The 24,816-nt window shown below is 49.7% G+C and overlaps 1 protein-coding gene across 5 annotated transcripts; it reads right to left on the reverse strand.

Annotated features, from left to right (window-relative positions):
• On the reverse strand, window positions 1-24,718 carry dlg5a (discs, large homolog 5a (Drosophila)). 5 transcript variants are annotated; one of them, XM_029835773.1, is made up of 34 exons: window positions 23,977-24,718; window positions 17,293-17,361; window positions 16,488-16,662; window positions 15,985-16,128; window positions 15,282-15,465; window positions 14,415-14,674; window positions 13,998-14,310; window positions 13,630-13,860; window positions 13,111-13,295; window positions 12,915-13,040; window positions 12,123-12,255; window positions 11,876-12,003; window positions 11,623-11,798; window positions 11,427-11,530; window positions 10,397-10,489; window positions 9,267-10,310; window positions 8,765-8,885; window positions 8,542-8,686; window positions 8,354-8,454; window positions 8,104-8,193; window positions 7,679-7,847; window positions 7,423-7,500; window positions 6,479-6,641; window positions 5,796-5,929; window positions 5,368-5,532; window positions 5,099-5,282; window positions 4,420-4,568; window positions 3,680-3,850; window positions 2,915-3,105; window positions 2,699-2,842; window positions 2,449-2,576; window positions 2,220-2,329; window positions 1,989-2,098; window positions 1-1,913 (listed from the first exon to the last, which is right to left on the reverse strand). In XM_029835773.1, the coding sequence occupies exons 1-34, from the start codon at window positions 24,278-24,280 to the stop codon at window positions 1,810-1,812; spliced, it is 6,126 nt and encodes a 2,041-aa protein (XP_029691633.1). In that variant the 5' UTR covers window positions 24,281-24,718; the 3' UTR covers window positions 1-1,809. The 5 variants fall into 5 exon arrangements, with proteins under 5 accessions (XP_029691633.1, XP_029691632.1, XP_029691634.1 ...); XM_029835772.1 differs by having other exon boundaries at window positions 8,321-8,454; XM_029835774.1 differs by lacking the exon at window positions 17,293-17,361 and having other exon boundaries at window positions 8,321-8,454.
• Window positions 24,719-24,816: the final 98 nt, after the last annotated feature.

Here is a 24,816-nt window from a genome sequence, read left to right on the forward strand (position 1 = left end):
TTGTGATACAGAAAATGAGTTTTATTCACATGTTATGTCTCAACATACAAATCACATTCTTTTCAATGAAAGAAATTTTCAATTAGTACCTGGCACCTAGAACCGTTCTACAAAAATACAACCGTTCCACATTGTATCCCGCTCACTCTCCGTCTAGCGCATGCTAACTATGCAGAAAAATAGGAAGGTTTGTCGCTTTGTCTTTTAGCCCAATAGTCAAACTGGTGGACCAATTTTCCTTTGAGAGCCTGTGCAAGAATAGATCCCTTTTTAATAACGCAAATAAGAAGTGATCCTTTTCTTCAAATTAGGAAATTAAAAGGCAATCGATGAAATGTAAGGAACTCGCGTGAGAGGTAAAAACGTCTTTGTTGAAGTAAAAATGAAAGTACCGTTTTACGTGTTTAAGGTCAACAGGTAAACAAGTGCAAAACAGAAAATAGGATGAAGTTTGCCTCAGTGGATTTTGGCACGTGAGAGGGTGGCGTTTTTGTTTTTCTGAAAAAGGGCAGAATAGTTCTTAGTTTGCTTTGCCTCCTCTGTGGGGGAGGGGAAAAAATCGACAAAGAAAAGTCACCATCATTTAAACAACGGTTTAAAATATTACCCTGCAAAGTTTACTTCTTTAGTGTCTCTTTAACATGAACACATCGATAAATGACCGACAACGAACCGACCACGAAAAACGAGAATAAACTGGTAAAAACAAAAAAAAGAAAAGAAAAACATGCTAATACCTGCTAAGACGTGACTTGATGTTCCTAGGTATCTGACCTAGTGAAAATACATGTAATATATATTTTATATATATGTATATATATTTTTTTCTGTTTTATCTGCATAATGGTTAAACTCTCTAAGGTTGTTAAATATATGTTAAAGAGAAAGAAATGATAGTTACACAGTGGTCTGTCTAGCCCTGGAGTGCATTCTGAAGAGTGAAACCTGCTGACCGCCTCTTCGGCCTGCTCCCAAATCCTCGCCGTTGTCCTGCGCTCGACAACACGGATCTCAAATCAGCCCCCCCAGACAGTCGCAGGGGCTGGAACGGGAGGGGGGGGGGGGTGTTTTCAGATGGCGCCCTTTTCTCCGAAGGCACTTCCGAAAGGCTGATAAACTGTCCACATGCCCTGCTACTATAGAAACACAATGCATAGAGTGAACACTGGCGCGTGTTCCCGGCCGCTGGCGTGGAGGCGCACAGCTACATGCTCTACTTCATGAGGTTTGATCCAGGTATTTTTTTTTTTTTTTGGAGATGTGATGTCGGACCCCTGCACTCCCATTTCTGCAACTCAACCCAGACGAGGTCGTCGTTCTCTCACAGACGCACAAAAACAAATGCACAAAACTCGGTGGTCAGTCACTGCTAAGGGGGGCAGCACGGCGGGGAAGTCACACATTTGGTTCGTTTACATGTGCGGGTCAGGAGGGAGGCTGGACTTCATTATTATTCGTGAGGTTTGAATACGCGCTTGAGCAAATACTAAAACACCGATAGCCGGACTCGTCTCGACTGTAAACGGACACTTACAATGCAGCATTACGAACACACCACCAGGAACCCTTAGGGAAGACTGAATGAACTTAACGTCAAGGTCCAGTGCTACGGACCTGCTCCGGAGCACGTCGGGAAATAAAAAGGAGGCTCTGATTACAAATCATAACAAATAGACAAAATAAAAATATATCAATAATTTACATAACTAGTTCACTGTAGTGTACCTATTGTTGTGGTGTGAAACAGTTAATTAGTGTTCGAGAATGGAGCAGCGAGACGCAGCATGCTGTAGTGGCGGCTGTTCTCCTCTAGGGGCAGCCGAGCGGAGTCCACAGGACTTTACTTTGTTCTTGATCAACTATAGTTATGATCTGAGTGCAAATGTAGGGGAGGCTGCCACCCTGGACAATACCTGCAACACAAACGCAGCGTCAGCACAGCGCCCAGCTTCACCCGCCCGCTTCAAATGCTCCGTTTGCGCACGCACCTGTGAAGAATTTGCTATATTCTTGCTCGATCTTCTGTGCATTTTCAAACTGCTCCTTGGAATGTTTTTGAGACACTTTATCCCTCAGATAAACCGGATCTTTTTGCTCCCTGGGAAAACAAAAAAAGGGGAAATTCATTGGAGCTTTTGATGGGAAACGGCTGATTTTAAAGGCGTTTAAATGTTCATAAAGGTTCACAAATGGATTTTGCTGAGGACGCTGCTGCTTACTTGATCTGCTTGGCGTTTTTGTAGCGGACAAAAACGACGATGGGGTAAATGTGAACGCTGTGGAGTCTCTCGATGGCGTGCGGGCCGATGTCGAGCAAACAGTGACAGCCCTGGGTTGAAGAGAAATGCTGCCATCATTATGTGCCGTGCTGGTTTTGTCTTGAGCAAACAGACGGTGAAGGATTTTATTTTCTGCTGATCAGATCTGCGAGAGCTGCTGGCACGATACCTTTTCCGTGATTTCTTTGATCGACGCAACCGTGGTCACGTCGAAATGGCCACTCCTGCGCTTGAAGTCGATGAAGAGGCAATCTTTGACGCCGCGCTCGATGGCCTGCTGGGACGCCTTCATCAGCTCTGCAGACGGAAGAAAGGAGAGCGAATTGCTTAAATGCGGGCGCTTCTTCAAGCCCGAGTGGAACCAAACCCAACTGCAGTCGTCCGTCCATCAGATTCATAGCCAATGAGCCTCAACTCACCCAGAATACACCTGCAGTACTTCCCAGGAGACTCCTTGACCAGCATCTCCTTGACGGCGTCGGTGAGGGGCCCGAGGACGAGTACCGGTCGAGGAGAGGTACATTCCACCTTCTGGACCCTCTGGTAAGCCAGACTCACGCAGTCTGATGCAAAGAACAGAGAGTGGATCACGCGCTGCTTCTTCTACTCAATAACCTCCAACACGATCTCCTCACCGTCGAGGAACGGGATGGAGTCTGTGCTGATGGCGTCCAAGGCCACCGTCTCTTTGCTGTCTTTGGAGCTGCTGCGCTTGTGTTTCTGTTTCCTCCTGAAGAAAGACCTGCGGGCGGCGGCGGACAGGGACTTGCTGGAGTCTTCCTTCATTTCCGTCATGCTGTGGCGGCGGTAAAACTCCTGGTCCATCCTACCGACACGGGGAACGACCACATATGAGATAGAACCACGAGACCCTTGATGAGACAGAAACCGACACTGGCGCACTCTGAATTAATGAAAATTATAGAGCATCAACTTAAATGATATAACTCTACACTCTGAAATTACTGGGTATCATCTCAGGGATGACGACACAATACAAAAATGTATCTACACAGGAGGAACTACTTCATTGTTCCAATGACGGGTTGTCATTTGGACACCTTTAAAACACAGGAACAATCTTAATTTGAACAGATAGCAGGGTACTTACCACCACGTAGGAACCATCTCTTACATACGTGCACTTTTATATTTGCTCACAAATGCTGGTGCAAACCGGTTTTGGGAGGTCAGACCGTCGTTTTGACTGCTGAGCAACATTTACCACCATACCAACATTTACCATGATGGGACAAGATGTCGCCCGTGTTGGTTTGTTCCAACAAATAGTGCAAAAGCAACTGTAGCTCAGAAGTGTGTGTGTGTGTGTGTGTGTGTGTGTGTGTGTGTGTGTGTGTGTGTGTGTGTGTGTGTGTGTGTGTGTCACATTCTCCACCCACATGTACTTGCTGGGGATCTGACCCCTCTGGATCTTCTGTGCGTTCTCGTCTAGCTGCCAGGCCATCCAGGTGCCGAAGCTCCCCTTTGGTAAAGACTCATCCACGAACAGGATGTCATCCTTCTTAAAACTGAGGTCCCCCTCGGCCTCGCCCACGCGGTCGTAAAGTGCTCTGGTGGGAAGCACGGACCAAGACAGACGGCGAGTTACGGAGAGCAGTGAAGAGTGGAGGGAGAGGTGAGAAGAGAACAGATAAAAGACGGCCAGGATGGAAGGAGGGGAAATGGAGAGAAAGCGAGCGGAGCGCCAGGCTTCGCTCACTTCCTCCCGAAGCCTCTTAAGTTATTGCTGAACAGTTGGCAGGACGAGTGTATTTACTGCCAATGACATCACGAGCGCACTCGCCTATGTGACAAGTGACCGCAGCAGCTGTGGAAAGACAACCCCGGCCGAAGTAACAATAAAGCGGAACTATTTTTGAGCTCCGGTTTACACAATGCATTTCGGACGGAAAGTATGGAGGTGCTGAAAGGAACGGCGTGTTGGGCCTGAGGCCCGCGGCGCAGAGAGATTAGATAACCTATATTTGTGGTGGGATTAGCGTCGTCGCAATCACACGGTGGATCTGGGACATAATTGGTTTAATGAGAAAGTTTCCAGCTCGTCCAATGGGACATTTTTGGATATTAAATATAGAATCGTGGACCAAGATGAGGTCGCGCAGGGTCGGCGTGCACCTACCTGATATAAAATCCATCTCCTGGGAGATCTTTCATCACGCTGAAGTCATCTGGCCGATGCTGCACCTTTAAAGTAACCGTCTCTGCAGGCTTCAACATCTCCACATACACCTCCTCTGCAGTTTTATTCTTCATGCTCACCGAGTTGTACTAAAAGGGAAGTTAAACATATGAAAAACAACTTCGGGAGTAGATTCATTTGTGAGTGTTACCGTGGCTGTAAAGGCTCCACTACGCTACATTTCTTCCACACTTTGGGCTGTAATAAAGTGTCGCGGTATTGATTTGTCCGGGGTATGTGAGGAAGAAAACAAACAGGGTGGAAAATTGAGGACGGGCTGATGCTGTGCAGACTAATGACAAAGCTTCATGGCAACTCAGATAGAAGCTTCTCTGAGCATTGGGCTGAGTGGGAGCAAGCCAAGAATTGTTTATTATGAGTTTGCTGCCCTTTGGAAAGAATGGGAAATGGAGAGGGAAGACGGACAAGAAGATCGATGAAGAGCAGAGGCAGGCGGGAGAATGCCTGAGAGTTCTGATGGGGCCCCACACAGATACAGAAGTTAGGTGGCGATTACAGGGGCAGTAAAGGAAAATCTTGGCATGACAGCAGGATCATCAGTATAGAGAGAATTAAAGAGCATTAAAGTTTTAAAGTCAGCCTGTTTTTAAGTTCGCACCTCCAGAATGAGGTCCCCAGGGAGCAGCCCATCAGGGCCCCTGGCGGGACTGTCCTCATCCACGCTCTCTATGTAAACACCCCGCAGGTTCCCTCCACAGAGCATGACTCCCACCTCCACCCCGGGTCTGCGTACCATCACCAGCCGCGGCTCGCCCACCTTCCTGCCGCCCTCAGACGGCATCCTGCCGAGCAACAAGCAGAGGGTCAGAAGGTCGCGGGGCGGGTGCGTCTCGTTAGCAAAGCATCGATCAGCTGTTCGCGGCTCACCTTAACAAACTGCAGGGGCTGGTCGTGGGGGTGGTCTGTTTGGAAGAGGGCGTGAGCGTGCCTTCGTCCTGTTCGCTGAGCGTATCGATGGCAGAGTGACTTTCGGGGGTGGCAGCTCCGCTCCCCTGAGGAGTGGACTGGGTGCTGACGGGCTCCAGACGAGAGCTGCATTAAAAAGAAATAAAAATGGCACCGGCGATGTCATTAGGTCTCCCAGAGCCTCGGCTAATGCGTAGATTCATTACAGAAACGATGACTTAAATGTTTTATATGTTCCCTGGTTTACTAGCATTAGCCTGCGTAGCACTTCCATGTTTTGAACAATCATACAAGCTAATGGCTTATTGCTAAAACATCAAAGCCTATTTACACCGATTCAGAAATCAGACAAAACACACCCACGGGAACAGAGTGTAACATCCTGTTACCTGGAGCGAGAGTGGTTGCCCAGCTGGTACATGTGTGGGTTGTACTGGGCCATGATGGTGATGGTATCGCACTGCTGCCCGATGATGAGCCGGGCCTGCTGCTCAGTGGCGTTCCGCAAGTTTATTCCATTATACTAATACAGGAAGGAAATGTGATTGCAGAGAGATTAAGAGCAGAAAGATGAGCGTGGTGGGCTCCCTGCCTGAATTTAATGTCAGCTGTAATAATGCAGGAGACACTCTGCAAGAGCAGTTCCTCCAAAATGAAGTACAAATTAAGATCTTATCAAGCAGCAGTGTGTTACTTAAAAGAAAGCAGTCCCAATCTGTTGCCCCATCGTCCAACACATTGAGACTGCGACGCTGGCACCGACATTAATCAAGTAATACTGCGACAGAATTTCAGCTCGCGCAGCAATTTTTCATATACGCAATGAAAAGTGCATTTGGAATGAATGCATTTCAGCCTGTGCTAAAATCCTGGGAACCGTGACAACGGTAATGAATGCAGTCAGCCGACAGCAGAATGTCTAAGCCTTTGGAGAAATCATACATCAAGTCAGGCACTTTAAACATTAAAGGGGTTCCTATATTGTACTTTTCCCTGAAGGACGTCTGGCAGCGAGTTCTTTTCATGCTGCTGGAAGGCGAAACCTTCCTGACACAGAGTGCATCCTTCATACCTCCAGTAATTGGTCTCCATACTCTAATCCCGCCTGGTGGGCGATGCTGCCTCCAGTAACTTTGGAGACAAAGATTCCTCCGTTTTCCCCGCTGACTATGGAGATACCCAGTGGTTCCGCACCTTTGTGCACGATGACATTGCGCGGCTCCTCCAGGTACGGCCTGGTGGGAGGAAGAAATACCAACGCGTGAGCGGCGTCTCAGGAATACGAGGAGAGGAAACGCTGACATGGTGCAACAGTTACAGCTGTGGAGAGATACTGGCAACCAGGGGTTTTCAGAGAAACTCAAAGGATAGAGGAAATACTTTAAAGCTGCCTGAGCTTGCATTCCCCCCCCAGGTCTGGAAACTGATCATCTCTCTTGAACACAGTTTTACGGCTGGTTTAACGGAAGGAACCGGACAGGTCGGGACTGCGGGGAAATTGTGCAGCTTCAGAAAAGCAAACGCAAGTGAAATCTCTTCGCATGGAAGAGATCTGCATGAACTCTGTGCGTCGGTGCCGAGCTGGCCTTGGACAGGGCAAAATAATGAGAGGAATGCATCAGCACTGAGAGATGAGGGGACAAAAAGGTCATAAGGCCAAGGCCCAGAGGAGTAATAAGAGCATTTCACAACAGTGGCTGTGAGGAGCATGCATGGTGACCAGGTTGTCACTGTGTGGTGCTGCATGCAACAGCCGGGGTTCCAGTGGTTCGGCCGTTTCGCTCTCCGAATGACAATAACACACACGTCATGCAGACAGCCAGCAGTCCTGACGCGTCAAACCAGAACAGCATCGCAAATTCTCCTCTGCATTCCGTGTACGGTGCATAGAGATTGCACAGGCCTGGTCAGCGTCTTTGTGAAACTGCACTGATGCATGTGAAGGACGTGAACTCGGGGTGGGGGGTTGGGAAGGGGGTGATGGGGCTTTGCCTTTACTCGAACCTTGACACGAACCTGAGGCTTCTGAGAGAGGAGAACCTCGGCCTAGCAGCCAGAGGAATCCTTAGAAAAGATCGATTACGATAAAGAGATCTGAAAATATGAGGTTTGCGGAGAGGCGGGAGGAAGATAGAGAGGAGAATGGAGGACAGATATCATACAGAGACAGCAAAAATGGAATGTGTCCTCAAAGGAACGTTACAGAAAAGGTTAAGATTGAACATTTTAAGCTAGCAGAATATAAGAGCGAGGGGGAAGCAGCGCGCTATACCTGTCTTTTCTCCGTTCCCCTATTGGCACAGGGCTGACCGAGATCCGAGGTAAGGTGGAAATGGAGCCTTGTGATTGGCTGCTGGCAAATGAGGAGGTCTCCAGATTAAGAGGGGACTGCGGTGGCGTGATAAGACTGGGACTGCTACACTCAGAGTGGGAGAGGGAGCCTGCAACGAAGGGAGGAATAAGGCCGCATTGACACAAAGAATTATTCACAGTTATTAATAGCAGGACAGTATAGCCCACTTCAGATATGACACTGCTCAGTGTGATTCACAGTCCCACCAAAAAGAGGTGTCAGAAGTACGATCTGGGTTTGCGATTGTGGGATACTTGGAAAAATAGCTGCACGTTCCACTCCTTTTAAGTAAAATAAACCTCTGGCCTTTGAATATTTTATTAGTGGTGTGGTAAACACAGTACCTCTGTCTGAGCCCAGCATGGAGCGAGGATAGCGTGGTGTGGAGGGGATTTTGATCCTCTCTGTGCGGTACTGAACGTTGCTAGAAGAACCTGGAAGCAAACGCACGAGAGGCTTGAGATGCAGGTGTCCAGGTAACTGGACACTGGAGCTACGACACTTTTTGTGTGTGTGTGTGTGTGTGTGTGTGTTGCATGCATGCGTGGGTGTCAGACTGACCAAGTCGAGCGCTGGAGGGCAGTGAATTTGTACCGTGTGAAGCTCTGCTACTGCGTGACGAGGCCGATTCCGAGTAGTCGTTGGTGCGTTTCTGCTGGCTCAGATCCAGGCTCAGACGACCCTGGTGTTGAGGGCTGCCAACCACAAAAACAATATTGCTTAGCCTAAAAAAAAAAAAACCTGAAAAAATAGGTGTTTAATAAGTGTGGAAATAACAAAACCTAGTGTGGGTGTGCTGGTGACAAATCTGGGAGGCAACAGACGGGCAGTTGCTGGTATGAACGCGATGACTGCGTACGGTGTAGACGGGATTCCTCATCACGGCCGTCACAGCGGGGCAAGGAGAGAGACCCCTGTGGGCGGAGTCTGGAAGAGCGCAGACGTGTCGCCGCGTTAGAAGGGACGAGAGCGCGAGAGTTTCTGTTGAACATGGGAGAGGCTCACTGGGAGGTAGGGTGCCGTTGTAGACGGTGGGGACGAACCCCACGCTGTGCCTGTGGGAGCGGCTGGGGGAGGAGCGGAGCATGTCCCTGGGCTCCGGTGAGTGGTCGTCATGGCAGTAGCTCTGTGACGAAAGACGGGAGCAAATGGTTACAACTTTTAAAGGATGCGTCATCTCTGTGCTGGAGGTGGCGGCAGGTGAGAAAAATGGCAAAACCAACGTCCAACCACAGAAAAATAAAGCAAGGCTTCACTTCAAACGCCGGGGGGGGCAGTCAGGCATGGTTGCCTGACTCCAGAGCTGCATTTGATGGATACACTGGTGCAGAGGCATCCATTGTTCTGAAGGTAGAATTCAGAATCCATTACTGAAACTGATACTTTAGCCAACGAGATAACCGAAGAGGGACATTAAAACAGGGATATAAACAGCAGAGACAGTGGGATGCTGACTTTGCTGTTCCTATGACATCACCATTTTGAGATGTCCGAATCTTAGACGCACCTGGAAGGTCGGAAGAGTGACGGTCTGCGGCGTCATCCTGCGGCGAAGTGCCGGGGCCGATTTAGGGCGCGGTCTCTTGACCTCTGGCTCCTCCCCTCTCGTCCTGCCGATGTCCTCGTCGCAAGACTTCCGCGAGGTGAGCACTTTACCGTCCAGGAAGTAGTGGTTGCCATTCCTGTCTCTCTCGCGCTCGCCCCGCTCCCTCCTCTCCCCCACTGCCGTGGCGACGGCGGCCTCTCCTTTGCTGTCTGAGGTAACGGTGCAGTCGGAGGCGGAGCTGCTCTGGTGCTTGTGTTTGAACTTAAAGGAGTCGCTGCGGGTGGGTGGGGTTGGAGGGGTGGGGGTAGGGGTGGAAGAGGATGAGAGGGAATCTGTCTTCGAAGGCTGCGGGGAGTGTGAAACCGCAGCAGCGGAGGCGGCAGCTGCCGCGATCTGGTTGGCTGCCACGTACTCCATCTTGGAGGAGGGAGTTTCGGGACGTTTGAAAGTGTCTGGATCAAATATGGACTTCCTCTGCTTTGGCGATTTGTAGATGGAGAGCTGAGCTGCGGCTGTGATGGATCCGCTGTTATCAGGCGCGACCGACATCCCCCCCGCCATCATCTTGGGCCACGTGCCCCCACTGTGCTTCTTCTCCAGGGCGGCCTCCATCGTGACGCAGTCCGAGGTGGTGACGGGTTCAAACGGCAGGGAGGAAGGTCCTTTTGTGTAGGGACAGCACTCTTGGAAAGCACTGGGCCCGTATCGCCCGGTGCCCAGGTCCGAGGCCGGACGCAGGCTGGTGGCGTGGAGGGAACCCATGGAGAAGGGCTTGTACATGTCCTCGCATTCCCCTCGGCCTTTCCTCCTGTCTCCAGAGATGCTGCCTGTGCTGCTGCCCCCAGCATCCGTGCAGAAGATGTCCGTCTGCGTGGAGCTGTTGTGTTTGAGGTTGCGGCTGTTCCGCGAGTGCAAGTCCGACAGGTGGACGCGCCCGTTGGACTTTTCGGACGTCTCGCGCAAACACTCAAAAAGGTTCTGGCCTGATGTGCTATGAGGGAAAAACTGTGGGGGCCAGAGGGAAGGATTAGCCACACCGCCTGAACTGAAATCAAGATGTTTGCATAAGTGAGGTATAAAATCACAACTACCTTCATGAGGGACAAGCTGAGAGTGTCCCTGCAGCTCCTCAACAGAGCCTCACACTCGGTCACAGACTTGTTGTCCAGGGCGATGCCATTGATCTGGGGAGCAGAGAGAGTTGTTAGAAATGAGGGGCGCTCTCCAGCACGAAAGCCACATGCATGAAGTCCCTCCGAGACACGCGTACGTGCGGTCGGACTCGGTATTTACCCTTCTTATATTAAAAAAGACTCGCACCACTATCTGCAGGAGCCTTCAGAGAGAAAGTTTAATTTGAAATTGTCGAGGATAGAAAAGAGTGAAACGAGTATTACGCAACTCCTCAGATCCAGCACATTGAAATTCAGCCTTATGTCACGTGTGCTTAAATGCAAAAGGGCACCTGACCTCAAAGCTGAGCCAGATTTCAGCTGATATTGCAGAAAAACCCATGTATAATTCATTAATAAATCTGCACTCTGGGCTCTATATAGCAATTAATGATTCATGCATAGTCTAATACAGTAATATGACTAATGTCCACATGGGCCTGATAAACTCCACTGACTCCAAACTCATCCCCTCTATTTACTGTTGCAACTGCCCATTGCTGTTGTGGCTGAACTGAGATATGAGGTCCCTGACGACACGGAGGAGAGCGCTCTGCCTCTGCATGGGGAACAGTTATCCAAGCGCTCTGGGATTTACAGCTCAAGTACAGGTTTCATGCCTAATTTGACGGAGTTAAGATATCTGCTGCCACTGGCTGATTAGCGAGGCCACCTTTGAGAAATCGGGCACGCACGGTTCCTTTCTGACGTTAGCCTTTTGGCTCCGGTAGGATCAGACTGTGGTGATATGCGGAGGGACAGCGCCACCTAGCCTTTTATGGCTGGACCTTTTTTGAGGACTTTATTAGGGATTTTTTTTTAATACTCTTTTTACTTCACGCACTCGACCAAATCCCACCTTATCTGAGCCTCGGAATGTGGAATAAAATGAAACAAGCCATGGATTTGGACCTGAGCGAGCTGCAGTGTGGAAGATGTGGGTACTCACAGCGATCAGCCGGTCTCCCACTGTGAGGGAGCCGTCCCTGGCCGCTGGACTACCCTGGACAATGGCGGTGACGAAAACGCCGTTCTCCAGGCTGATCCCACTGTCTGAAGATACAAATAAAAAATATAGAAATTGACTGAATACCACCATGGAAGCGGATGGATTTCCCAGCAGGGAAATGATGGCTTTGCTGTACCTTTGTGTCCCATGAGGTTAATGTGAACAGGAGTGACGAGCCTTCCTCCCAGAGATTTCCTTCGTCGTACCACCATATTGATCAGTCCTCCTCCGTTCAGAACGGCCTTTACGACCTGCTTCCGGTCCTTATTTGTCAAGTCGATGTCATTAATCTTCAGCAGCCAATCGTTCACTCTGAAAACGCGAAGGAGGTGGATGATGAAGCGTTCGATAAACTGTTAGCGGAGAGAAAAATGTGTGACTGCTCGTACCTTAACCGTCCGTCTGCAACACTTCCTTTGTCCACTCTTGTAACAAATATTCCACAATCGCCTGGTAAATACGGATCATTTACCCCCTCTGCAATGTCAAACCCAAGTGCTTTCAAATCCATGTCATCCTGTAAAACAGAATCAGTAAATTAATTCACTGTGACATTTTCTTTTTTTTTTTTTTTTTTTTAACCAGGCAACTTTTCTTGGATCGCTCTCTGTAATAAGCTCCATGCTCGGCTCTCACCCTGTCTTTCTCAAACTCCACCACCTCTGTCTCCCACTCCAGGGAATCTGTGTCGATGGCTGAGTCGTGAGAGCTGTGGGCTATAAGCTGACAGAAGCGGGCCTCCTTTTCCAGCTGGCTCTCCATCTTCTCCCTTAAAGGAATATGTGGCACACAAAGTCAAAGGTCAGATACTGGAGGACATAAAGCCAAAGACGACAGAGAAAATGGCATGAACATTTTCAGAAGATAAGCAACAAAGGATTCTCTGTTTTTCTTCATCCAGCCATTTGTAGAATATTAATTAAATTTTTAATTCAAAAGAGGAATGCACACAATAACTACCAGTAAATACATGCTTCCCTTCTGAGATGCTCCCTAAAGCTCCTTCTGACATTAAATTCTTGCACCGTTATTGTCGTTTAACATCTGAAAGCGGCGTAATATAGACTTTGGCCCGTAGAGGGAGCTGTTACATTAAAGAGAGGAGCACAGAGTGAAACCACACGTGCTTGTGTGGTCGAAAAGCTGCTGCTTTTTCCAGGATTACATTTATAATCTGGCCTGAAAAAATGGCTCCAAGCAACCAACTGAGCTCAGTGAAGCCTCCAAAGGCAGAATATCACAGCTTATAGTCGGTCACATACACAAAGTACAAGAGCTTAGAAGACAAAGGCAGAAGAACACAGAATGCCAGCAGAGTGGAGGGATGACTGGGCCACGACTGAGTTACCAGAAGAATTTACATTTTGATTACACATTTACTGTGATTTGCATCGCAGCTGAGGCTGTAGAAGCGAAGCGTCGACTCACTTGATCTCTTTGAGCTCGCGCAGGGCGTCGTTCTTCTGTTTCCTCATGTCGTCCAAATTCCGCAGGGCGTCGGCGAGATCACTGACAGCCCGGTCCCGTTCGCGCCGCAGGTTATCGCACAGAGTCCTGGGAGAGGAAAGAAGAGGTGAGACCTACACCGGCTCTGCCATGAGACTTTGGCCTCACACAGACTGACCTTATGCTCTCCCTCTCCGCCACGATCTTGTCTCTCTCCTGAAAGGCCCAGTCCCGTCGACATTTGGCCACCTCGGCCTCCTGAGTGGCCTCCTTCAGTTCCTGGGACATGGCTTCATACTGTTTCCTCAGCACCTCGATCTCTTTATTGGCTCGTTCCATGTCCAGTGTTGCCGTGTCTTGTTTCTAAAACGTTCAGCAGAGACGGATGAACACCAAGTTTTCTGCACACCGACTAAAAACAGTGAATGTGGAGGTCGTATATACACCGCTGTGACCTTCACGATCGCCAAATTGAACTCTAATTGCAAAGACAAATACACAAATGGTTTCAGCGCCATCCAACGGAGAGAGAGAGAAAGAGAGAGAGATGAGAGAGGGGCACTTAAATCTACTTAGAGATGAGCCCAACAACAAACTAATCCACTAACTAACATCTGCCTGAAGGCCCCAAGCTCTTTATCATGGCTCTGACCTTTGACTCTGTGCTGTCAACGTTAAGTTTGCTTGTGTTTGTTACCTGTCTGGCCTGATAGTATTCTCTGAGCAGCTGGTCCCTTTGAATGATGGCCTCGGTCCTCTCCTTGCGGGCCACGTCCCTCTCCTCCCTGACCATCTCGATGTCCTTGCACGCCTGGCTCAGTTCCTTCTGGGCTTCGGCCTTGTCTTTCACCTCGTGACAGTATTTCTCCAGCAACTCGTTTCTTTCGCAGATGGCCCTGTCGCGGTCCACCAGCGACGAGTTCAACTCCTGTCACGATGACGCAGTTAATTCTGGATTTTGGCCACGGTTTTAACAGTTTAAATAGCTAAATTCCCCATTTTGCAGGTTGTAAGGTCTCTTTATGTCTGGTTGGGACGGTGATGCCATCGGAGGCTGGGAAATACCTGTCTGAGCGCCTCCAACTCTTCGCTGGCCACCACTCTCTCCGAGGAGGTGTTCTTCAGCCTCGCCTCTGCCGATTCCAGTTCCGTCTGCAGCTTGTCCACCTCCTTGATCACCTGGTCGCGCTCGCTCATGATGAGGCGATACTCGTTGAACACCGAGTCCCTCTCCTCCTTGTACTTCTCGCAGTCCTTGGCCGATTTGAGCTGCAGGTTCATGTAGCGCGTCACCTCTGACTGCAGGCGCTCCATCTCCCTCTGCAGCTCCTTGTTCTGTGAGGAGAACTTGTTCAGCTCCTGCTGCACCGAATCAAACCTGAAAGGGAATTGGACTTGAGTGAGAAACCGCCACAGGAAGCCAGTGGCTCACTGCCTCCTGTAGTGGAGCAGCTGCCACGTGCAGATGATGCACGTTCTCACCTCCTCATCGAGGTGGAGCACTGCTGCTGGTACTGTATGGCCGAGTCCCTCTGTTTGAGCAGGGCGTCCATCTGCTTCTGTAGCCGCCGGTTCTCCTCCTCGGCCTGCTCCAGGCGGCTCAAGTCCGTGTTGTGGCTGGCGACCTTCTCGCTGTAGCGCTTGCTCAGGGCGTCGTATTCCTTCTTCACACCCTCAAGCTTGTCCATGGCCGTGTCATACAATTTGTTTAGCACCTCGGAGGAGCCTTTTTCTCTCATTACCTTAAGACAAGACGAGATAAAATGTCATTTGACAACCAACATTAACACCTTTCGTGGCAGATTACGGACTAGCTATTATACGCTACGCAAATATTATTTTAAAAGTTTGTTTTAGTTCTGCCGATTCCCAACAGCAGCTCCAACCTCAGTGATTTATTGACTTTGTCAGCGCAGCATAGACTGCCTTCACTGATCTCACACGGCGACAGGGTTGAGGTCAGTGTGCCCTTTGCCACGTGAAAGCCCTTCTCCTCTGTGTTTGCCCTTTTCAGAAATGCTCTGTGTGCACTTCCCTCTGCCTGGCTGCCTCAAACTCTTAGCCACCGCAGCGGTCCCGAGGGTGCTGCGCAAGACAGTGCAGCATCAAAGTGCAACAGGGGCCATGTCACCTTTAATGCAGAGCAGGGTGCACAGTAAGCTAGAAAGAAATAGAAGTTTACTGTGCAAAAATAAAAGAGCTCAAAAGGATAATGTGCAAACGTATGGGAAATAAGTGTCAGAGTTAAATTTGACATAGTGGATCTACCATCTGTAATTCATGACCTCCGGACAGATGAGTGAGTGTAAGCATGTTTGTGTGTGTGTGTGAGAGTGTGTGTGTGTGTACCTGCTGTTGCTGCAGCCTCAGATCTGCCAGCTCTGTCTGGTCTTGACCGTGCAGCCGCTTAAGCTCCTCGCAGTTCTGTTTTAGGTGGTTGTGTTCACGGACGAGTTGGGCGTTGTCCCTCCTGAGTGCCTCCATCTCCTCCTTCAGCTGAGTCTGTTCTCCCAGGACGCGGCTGTGCAGCATGCTGGAGGGTACGTGTGGGTACAGGGGGATGAATCACATACGCATATGCACAAAAAAGCAGACAATGTATTGGGAAAAGTCCGTTTTCTAAAAGTCCCTCCGGGAGGATCTTTCCAGGAGGTATTTTAGGGAGCCCTCACTCCCTACAAAAAAAGACAGCAGAGCTAACAAACCGTAAAGTTGGTTTCTATGCTCCAGAAATGTCCTCTTAACTAATGAGCTGTTAGGCTAAATTCCTCCTTTTCTCAGCGTTTAAAAGAGCGCATATATTTTTTCTTTTCTCTTAGGAGTCCATTCCCCTCTAATGCGATACCCAGCTGTAGCTCCGAGGGACGCGAATGTAATCAGCTTAATTGCGACACCGTGTCAGTTTCTGTTCCAAAGGGAGGGGGGGGGGGGGGGGGGGGGTAATAGTCGTTTCCACTGTAAAAATTATTCAGCAGATGACGGGATGGCCATCAGATCCCCAACACGGCACATTTCAGCAGAACTGAGATCACGTGATAAAACAGCTACTTACTGGTAGAAGTCGGCCTCTTTCACGGCCTCCTCGCACCTCTTCAGCGTTTTGGTGTGCTGGTTCTGAAGAGACTGCAGATCTGCCATGGCCCTCATGCACTGACTCTTCAGACGCTCGTAGTCATGACTGGGTTTGGAATTCGGCCTGAAGGACGGAAAGCAGTACGGAATCAAGACCCCGTCAGCTTTGCATGATAGCGCGGCGGCTCAGACAGAAGGTCGACCTTCTGGCTGTATAACAATTCACGAGATAGGAATGGAATATTTGAGCAGAAGTAAAGGAATTCTAAATTAAAGCGTGCATCAACCGAAGCCAAGCAGCCTTTGTGTCCTCCGCTGCACAAACATCTGGTAAGTTCAAGACAGTCTTTGGTTTTTAAAAAAGAAAAAAAGAGCATCATTATTAACAATCTGGAGGAGAAACAAGCCAGCAGCCAAAGGGAACCGTTACCAACTGGACTGAAAGCAGGAGCGTCAGCTTGGCGGGCGGGAGGGGATCTATACCTGCAGTCATCGAAGGTGGTGCCGGGCGATGCCAACGCCAGACGCTTGCGGAGCTCGTCCCTCTCCCTGGTGACCTGGCGGAGTTGGAACAGGATAGTGTCCAGGCTGTCGCTGGCTGGCCGGTTGTCGTTGATTGCTGGGGGTGGGGAGGATGCCTCGCCGTTCACAGGCGAGCCTGCAAGAGCGAACAAATTACACGCGTTTGTCTCGGCCTTACGTGAGCAGAGTGACAGACGGCGTTTTACACACGTCAATAACATGATGTAAGTGATGTTTGGTGTGTATTTTGTGCCGTTTTAACATTGCAAAATTTCCCCAATATGGGACAGATAAAGGTCATCTTATATTCCATTGATTGGTTTATATTGGCTAGTAAAACTTTATATTTCATAAACTACAAACATTTGAAAATGCAGCCATCTTGAAACCAGCTGCAACCTCAGAAAACAGGATGGCAACACTCCATAACTACATTTTATTTATTTGTCCAACATTCATTTATGTTGTTTTCTAGTGATGACTCCCCCAGGTCCAAGCGGGTGCATCTATTATATCTTTTATAGCCTTCCACAGCAGAGCAATCTCCATCTTTGCACTGGAAAAGCCAGACCCTCCCTTAAGGAAGCAGGAAGACACTGGGAGGAGGTTTCAGCCCCCAAAAGGGCTTTAAATGCCAAAATAAAAATACCTAGCACCGATAATCCTGCAGACGAGCGGGAATAACACTTAAATGAGCATAAACGTCCCGGCTGTCAGAATGCAGCCGAGACACACGCATTAACCTCGCTTTGGGGTTTATACGTACCGACGCTACTGAGAGAGCTGCTGCTCTCCGAGTCTGAGGGCATGGTGGAGAGGACGCTGTACGTGGACCCTGCCAAGAGACCAAACAGAGAGATGTGGGTTCAGACACGGTGTCAACGCATCCGAGTCAATCTGCCAGGGACGGACAGATTTCCCTACGTCATCTCATCACTGAAACATTCCTCCCCCAGCTTTACATCCTCCCCGTGTGTTGCAGCTACGCGGGCAGAATGTCACGGGTGAAATGGGATTTTCTCCTTTTATGTTAAGCGCGTGCAGAGGGAGATGAGGCGAGAAAATAATTTGAATAACCATGCAGGGAGTAAAGCTGAGGGATGTTTTACACGTTCCGTCGGAGAGTGTGTGTAAAAGGCAGATTGTGCCTGCTCAGAGGCTGACACAAACAAGCTGGAAAACACTCGCTGAGAGCGGCTGATGCTTCAACAAATGGTTTCCTTATGTAGAGGACGGGTTCGGGGAGGATGTGCAAGCTGCTGCTGAATTTAGCAGCACAAAAAACATACATTTTTCTTCTTTCACATACATCTAATCTGCTCTCTTTAAACTGTCCCCTTTTTAAAGGCACACATGTAACAGAGCTGCACTGTGCGTGCGTGTCTGCCACACAAGCTTCAGATAGTCAGGATCAACAAAAGCAAATCTGAAGTGGCGTAACCTCCCCCCCTTCCCCCCATAGTGGGACACGTGGAGGAATAATGTAACGTGATAAGTGCACACAAACCTCCCAGACAAAAGCTTTGCAGCACACGCACACAAACACACACTTCAGGAGAAGCCGGCTTTGTCAGCAACAGATTGACAGCGACTGTCCCAGATCTCCATCTCTGTCCTCACCTCCCGTCAGGGGTGAGCTACAGCTCCCCGCTCCGGCCCCGAGTGTGTGACGAGGCCAGGCCTAATTAACTGCGAGCTCCGCGCGACTGAGCCACTCACACTCGGGGCCTGCCGAAAGGAACGGGGAGGAGGCGCGGAACGGAGGAGGGCGGATAAAAGTGGATCGCCTAACTAACTTGTAGCAGAGATAAAGACAGAATGTGCTGAAGAGATGAGGAAGAGGAGCGGTGAGGAAAGGCTTTTAATCTGTTGTGACAGACTCCCCGACGCTCCGCACTTTTCCTCTGCAAAGCGCTCGGAGCGCCGAGCTTTAATTTCATATTGTTCCACCAGACGTGATGAGAGCTTCTCTGCACATCATCACTCCCCCACCCCCTGTAAATCAACGCCGAGCGATAAGAGCGGCGCGCGTTCATTTCACGTGAATCAGCACGTGTTGCAAAGTCATGAGCCATTAAATCTTCTTCAAAAGTGCACGACGGTACAGGCTGAGTGAACCTTTCGATCTCAGTTATCGTGCGACTTGGAAATGTATTAAAATCCCTGTAATCCCCTTCAATACGAACAAAATAACCAACATGCCCCCCCCCCCCCCCCCACCAAAAGACAACGGAGCCACACATCACCACATTTAAACCCGTAAATGCACCAAAGACGAGATGGATCTCAGGCCAGGCACAAGCCTGCTCTCTCTGTGAGCACGTGTGCGAGCCTTTTCCAATCATCGATACCGATTAGCAGCAGATAAAGCTAACGGGGCGGATCATTTGTAAATGGATTTAGCACATCAATAAATAAGGCATCCTTGCAGATGATGATGATACACGTCTGTCAAAGCAGGAGCAAATCAGAGCTCGGATCACAACCCAAAACTGCTAATTTCAGACACACGATGGCGGATTCCACCAGAGGCCATCAGCTATGATAATACGGAGTGAGCATCTGCTCCTGACTTGCATGCACCGAGAAGTGAGAAATATTCCAGCGCGAGACCTGAGGCGGGGGGGCAACAAAGGCCCGTCGCTGTGATTTAAATAGGTCAGGGGAGTGCTCACCCTACCTAAGGGTTCCACATCCCCCACTCCCCTTTCTTCCCCATCTAGCGATGCGTTCAGCGACCAACAGTTGCTTCAGACAACCAGATTATGTTCTCTGGCACATAAAGCAAGATGGCATGCGTTGCCATGGTGAAAAGAGATGAGAGGAATAGCAAATTCTGCAACAGTGTGGAGGGGAAAAAAAGAGGAGAATCGGACTCGGAAGGCTGCCGGAGGAGAATCCTTATCAGAGAGCCTCGCAGTCTCGATTCCACTGTCAGCTCAGACCAAATTATTCATCAGATCTGGAAGATTACTTCAGCCGACTCTGAGGGGATTCCCCAAACACCAAGAGCACAAGATAATGATTATGCCTGGACACACAATTCAGTTTCCTGACAGGTTGCTGTCAGGTTGACAGCCAATAGTGGAGCCACTCATTTCCCTGAAATCTCCTTGTTTATTTTAAGTGTGCTTCGGTAAAGATGAGTAACCTGGAGGGAGCCTGTCGGCACGATGAATCTCCAACATCCCTACGATCTGTGACGCTCTTATTAAAGCAAAGTTTCCCTCCCTTGCTGCGCAACCTTCCCTAATCCCTGCCTGCACTTGGCCGTGTAACCCGGGACGAATGTCTGCGCAGGCAGCGACACCACGGGCCAAGATCCCGGGCAGAGCTCCAGTGAAAACCTCACTGCCAGATTAAAGGATTGATCGTCCGATTTAAAGAGTTGACGTTGAGCATAAACACGAAGACGTGGAACACGATGACTCCGTGAGGCCCGATTACTCCGTCGCACGCACGTCCCCTGACTCACAGCGCCGTGTTCATCTCGGAGTCAAACCTTCCACAAACTCTGGACCGGCGGCAAAACAAGAGCTGGTATCTTGTTGACTGAAGCCAATATTTACTGCAGATGTGAAACATGAGGCTGCACAGAAGAGGATTCGCAAACTTCAGCTCTGAAGATCTTACTGAACTGCTGAGCAGCACCAAAAGCTCACCCCCCCCTCATCCTCCCCCCAGAGCCTGGACGACTATCAGATAATAGGGTTTTCTCCGTGAAGAGCCCGAGCTCAGCAAAGCTGTGACATCATTTCGCTTTGAAGAGCTCGGCTGCACCCGAGGCTGGGTCAGAAAAACAAAAAAAAAAGATGGAGAAATGTCTGCGGCGTCCTTCGAACGCGGCACGCCGTCGCACGACGAGGCTGCTGCTGGAGGCTCGAACGCGCCGTTGGAATCTCTGTCAAATTCCCGTCATGTTTACTGGAATACAGTAGGAGTCTTCTCCGACTCATAAACTATTTTCAGAGCACGTCGAGTTTGTTTTGGAGCTCAGAAGAGAGTTTAGCGCATAAACAGGTCGCGTGTAACTGGAAGATTGCTTTACAAAATGTAAGGATCTCCATCATTGGCTGGTTGTTAGTGGTCCAACCTGACCTAAATCAGTTTGGGCAGGCAGCAATGAAACAGATGGAGAGCCGAGGAAAATAAAAGGGGATGAGACACAGCTTGGACACCATGAGGGGAGGAAGAGGAGGGATATACAGGAAAGACGGCGCCGGGGAAAAAAAGGAAAACAAAGGACGGGTACACCAGCACAAGCTGTTTATTTCTATGACTTCAGCTCACTGGTAAACATTTAGACTCACCAACCGTGTGGGTAATTAAAATGGGGGTGCTGGGGGGGTGGAAAACAGTAACAGAGCCGCGTTTGGCACTGAAGCCTCCTGGTTGTGGTTCACACACTTAAGAGTGTAAATAAACCTGCCAACACGTATTAATGTTGGAGTGTAAATATGTGCACTTTTTACACACGCAGACAAAAGTGTGTAAAGGTTAGCGGATTGGATTCATGGAGGACAAACAGCCAGTAAAACTGCCGTGGTCGGCCCGTCATCCGCCGCCGCCGCCCGAGATTGGATCCATTTATTGAGCATTTATCAACGAAGCCATTTCAGCTTCTTCAGAGTAAGCAGTCCAGTCCAGTCTGTCCACAGGGAGAGTCCTGATACCGATACCTGAGCGTACAGTCTCAGCTGATACCCAGTGCTGATCTATCAATCAATAACCCACCGTGTGGGAGGGAAGAATTATTCTTTTACATATGAGGTAATAATAACGCAGGTTATTGTGTGTACAACCCCCCCCCCAGGCACACAGGAATTGGCCATTTAAATGCTAATTTACAGCAGCAACACTGGCAGAAAACAAAGTCTCCATCTCCAACAGCCACCCACACAGGTACTGATCCAGTATCAGACCGATACCGGTAATGATGGTAGATTGTCGGGGCTGGCTACCTACTTTACTGTTATCAACAACATTACAGTTTACTGCAAATCGCCGACAACGAACACTTAAATCAGTGTTCCAGAGTCACTGATTGGTTCTAAAGTGAAGGTTGCAACATTCAGGGAACGCCGCGGCAGCATCGACCGTCGGCCTGCAGCTCCAGGGGCAGGAAAGATGCCACCAAGGAAATAACACCTAGCTTCCACAAATGACATCAATGATGAGAATGCAGTCAGATCAGCTGACAGCAGATCCAGCTTTAATTTCCCACAACTGGAAGTAAATCTGGGGAACAAAAGAGTGGCGAGGGGAGAGGAGGACCATGAGTAACGGTGTGAGTCAGTGAGGGCAGATTCAGCTGCGACTGTATATTTAAGAGCAACTGCTGTGACAAGAGCGTCAGAGCCATAACTCATCCTGTCTGTCCACTGTGCTTTATAGAGTGGGACACAAACTGGGTGACAAAGAGAAAGGCAACCCTCCCCACCCTCCAACACACACAGCACACAATCCTACACCCTAGATTCCCAGTACACAGAGCAAGCTGCTGACTGGGCACTTCAGGCTTGCTCAACTCCTCAACAAAAGGCCTGTTGTCTCCCCCTCTCGCTCCAGCTCCCCTCTCTCTGTCGCCCGTCTCTGATGGTCCGGCGTGTCCCCATGTACCTTTAAGTGAAACAACTAAATCACTTTGTGGCGAGACCAGAAACATAATGAGACAGAGAAACTGGAAAGACGGGGGTAACGGGGGAGAAAGGCCATCAGGAGCAGGAACCTGAAACCAGGAGGTTGAGAAGATCTCGATAGGCGACAGATCAGAAGGTGGATTTAAATCCAGGTGGAACTCTCAGCAGGCTCATTACTCTAAGAAAAATTTAGGAAATGGGCTGAAAGAAAATGATGTCCTCGAACGGGGGTCGTGCACAAAAACAGTTAAATATTTAACGGTTCTTCTGCCTCCCCTCAAGAGTGAGCAAAAAAAGGAGCTTTGGTGCGTGTGCACTTTTAATCTGGGTGCTTTTAGATGTTCATTGGGAGCCTCGGTGCTTTCATAAGCATGCGGTGTGTGAGGTGCAGGTGGAACGCAATTAATCCGAGCAAGTGCAGGGAAGTGACGCGCGAGCAGGTTTGCTATCAGCGAGACTCATCACGCGCTCATACTCCCCCCTCTTCACACCCCGTGTCGTTCGCAGGCGCAGCGGGGCTTCTGGAGAGCTCTTCCCACCGTGCACTTCCTACCAGACTCTCTGGCCTGAAGCTAATCTGACGGAGCTCGTCTTCGCTCTCTCGCAAGTGTGGTTAAACGCTGTAATCGCATCAGCCCGAATCACAACATTAAAGATGATAACACGTCGGAAAAAAAGACAATGCGCAGAGGGATCCAAGACCGCTGCGCCCAACGCGGGCCTGTGAAGTGGAGAGTGTGATAAAATAAAGCAGGAGTAGCATCTAATCCTCGGCTGAAACACCCAGAGGATGAAAATGGCGCGCTTGTTCCTGTAAAGAGACCGGTCACACCCCTGACCCGTGTAGGAAAACCTCAAAGCCACAACTGACAACAACCGACCACATGTTTCAGAACCCGCAGCAGTATTCTGAAGAACTCAAAAAAACAGAACTATTAGCAAAGCGACGAGCCGACCGACTTACTACAGCTTAGGACGGCTATCCTGAATGTTTTTAATTAACCACGGGCTCTATCAGAGGAAACCGAGGCTCCAAATCTCCTCTTTTGTACCCCAAGGTTCATCCTGCATTCAGGGCCCGGGGGCGTGACGCTGGTTGTGAGTAAGCCACTGGCTTTGGTCATTCAGACAAACCAAACCAGGATAAACTAGACGAGGCTTTTACACTTGGCTGCTCTTTGTCTCTGTGCAAAAACAGCAATTGAAACCTGCTGAAGTGGATGCGGCCGCCGCGAGGACACGAGCACAGCACACACCGCCATTAAAAATGTAGGACGAACGTTGGACTGCTGTGAGGTGGAATACTTTAAACACACCAGGACGCCTGTGTACACTGGCGGACATTTGCCACACACAGGACAGCCGTGTCAGGGATGCGCGCCATGGTAACCACCCAGGTACACACTGGCACTGATGCAAAAAGGATCCGGCGTGGCCGATCTCACAGTTGCAGCAAACATCACACATGCATCATGGGTGCGGGACGGCGGGGTGTGACGCACAGCACAGGGACGTTTTAATTAAGGCATGCATGGTTGGTGCATTATGGCTCTCACGTTCACTTCAGCACTTTACCTGGGTCAGAGGGTTCTGGAGCCGAACGCGGCACTGCTGCACGTCCTTGCAACATTCACGTGATCCTTTATTTGCATTTTACACAGATTTCGCGGAGGTAAATAAGAATGGGAACGTTGACTATCTGCACAAGCTCTACATGCCAGACCACCCATGTTGTACAAACAGTGCCGGGGTCATGCAGAGGCAAGGCGGCTCGTTTGGAGGAGAAAGCCCGTTTTATATGCAGCTCTTACCGGTGGAGTGGTCCACGGGTCCTCCGCCGTTGTTGCCGAACAGGGCAGCGTACAGGTCGGGGTATGCCTTCTCCAGGGCCACGCACAGGTCGAGGAAATGGTCGCTCTCCTTGTTCATCAGCATCTTCAAAAGGTGGTCGACTTTCTCGGCGCTGGACGAGCAGTTCTGGTCCAGCTCGAACCTATCGAGCTGGCTGAGGGTGCCAGAAACTATCAGCAGCTCGATGACCCGGTCCGCATCTGTTATGGACTCCAATAAGTTCTGGTGACACTGATCTAGCAACTCTTTGTGCTTTGGCTCCATTGCTACCCGCTGTAGTTCCGTAGCTTCCCCGCTAACCCCAGACGTGGACCTAATAATCCTCACCGATCAGAAGTACCGAGCGACTTAACTCAACTTATCGTGGCTTGCAGAAGTTAGCCGGAGCCACCACGGCGTTAGCGTACACGGGAGATCAATATTTACAGCATATTGAAAAAGGCACAAGAAGCCATATTTGTTGCCCAAGGCTGTTGACTGCACTAAACAGCGATACATTTTTCCATCTTACTCGCGAGAGGCCGTTCAGGTCGTTTCGTGGTTCCTCCCAGAGCCCTCTCCATCTGTACACATCGTCCTCGTCTTGCGTACCATTTAACGCGTATTCGGCGACTCGGGTGCGGGGAAAACTCACGTAACTCCGCCGCCGATCCCCAGTTACACTGTATCCTCCGCCATGTCTGAGCAACTCAGCAGCTGCTGCACGCTGTCAATCAACGCTCGGTCCCGTGACCATATTAGGTAAAACGGGGCGGGGGTTGGTTAAGACACACCCATTTATTCAATGGGCGTCTGCATCT

This window comes from Takifugu rubripes, chromosome 4, assembly GCF_901000725.2.
Source record: "Takifugu rubripes chromosome 4, fTakRub1.2, whole genome shotgun sequence".
NCBI classification, from domain to species: Eukaryota; Metazoa; Chordata; class Actinopteri; order Tetraodontiformes; family Tetraodontidae; genus Takifugu; species Takifugu rubripes.

Excerpts from the sequence above, each read along its gene's own strand:
- dlg5a (XM_029835772.1), bottom strand. The coding sequence starts at position 24,280 with ATGGAGCCAAAGCACAAAGAGTTGCTAGATCAGTGTCACCAGAACTTA. Across the intron at positions 12,004-12,122 it reads TGGAGTTTGAGAAAGACAGG|GATGACATGGATTTGAAAGC; the intron begins GTGAGAGCCGAG and ends TCTGTTTTACAG. Across the intron at positions 2,843-2,914 it reads CTCCATCCCGTTCCTCGACG|ACTGCGTGAGTCTGGCTTAC; the intron begins GTGAGGAGATCG and ends TCTTTGCATCAG.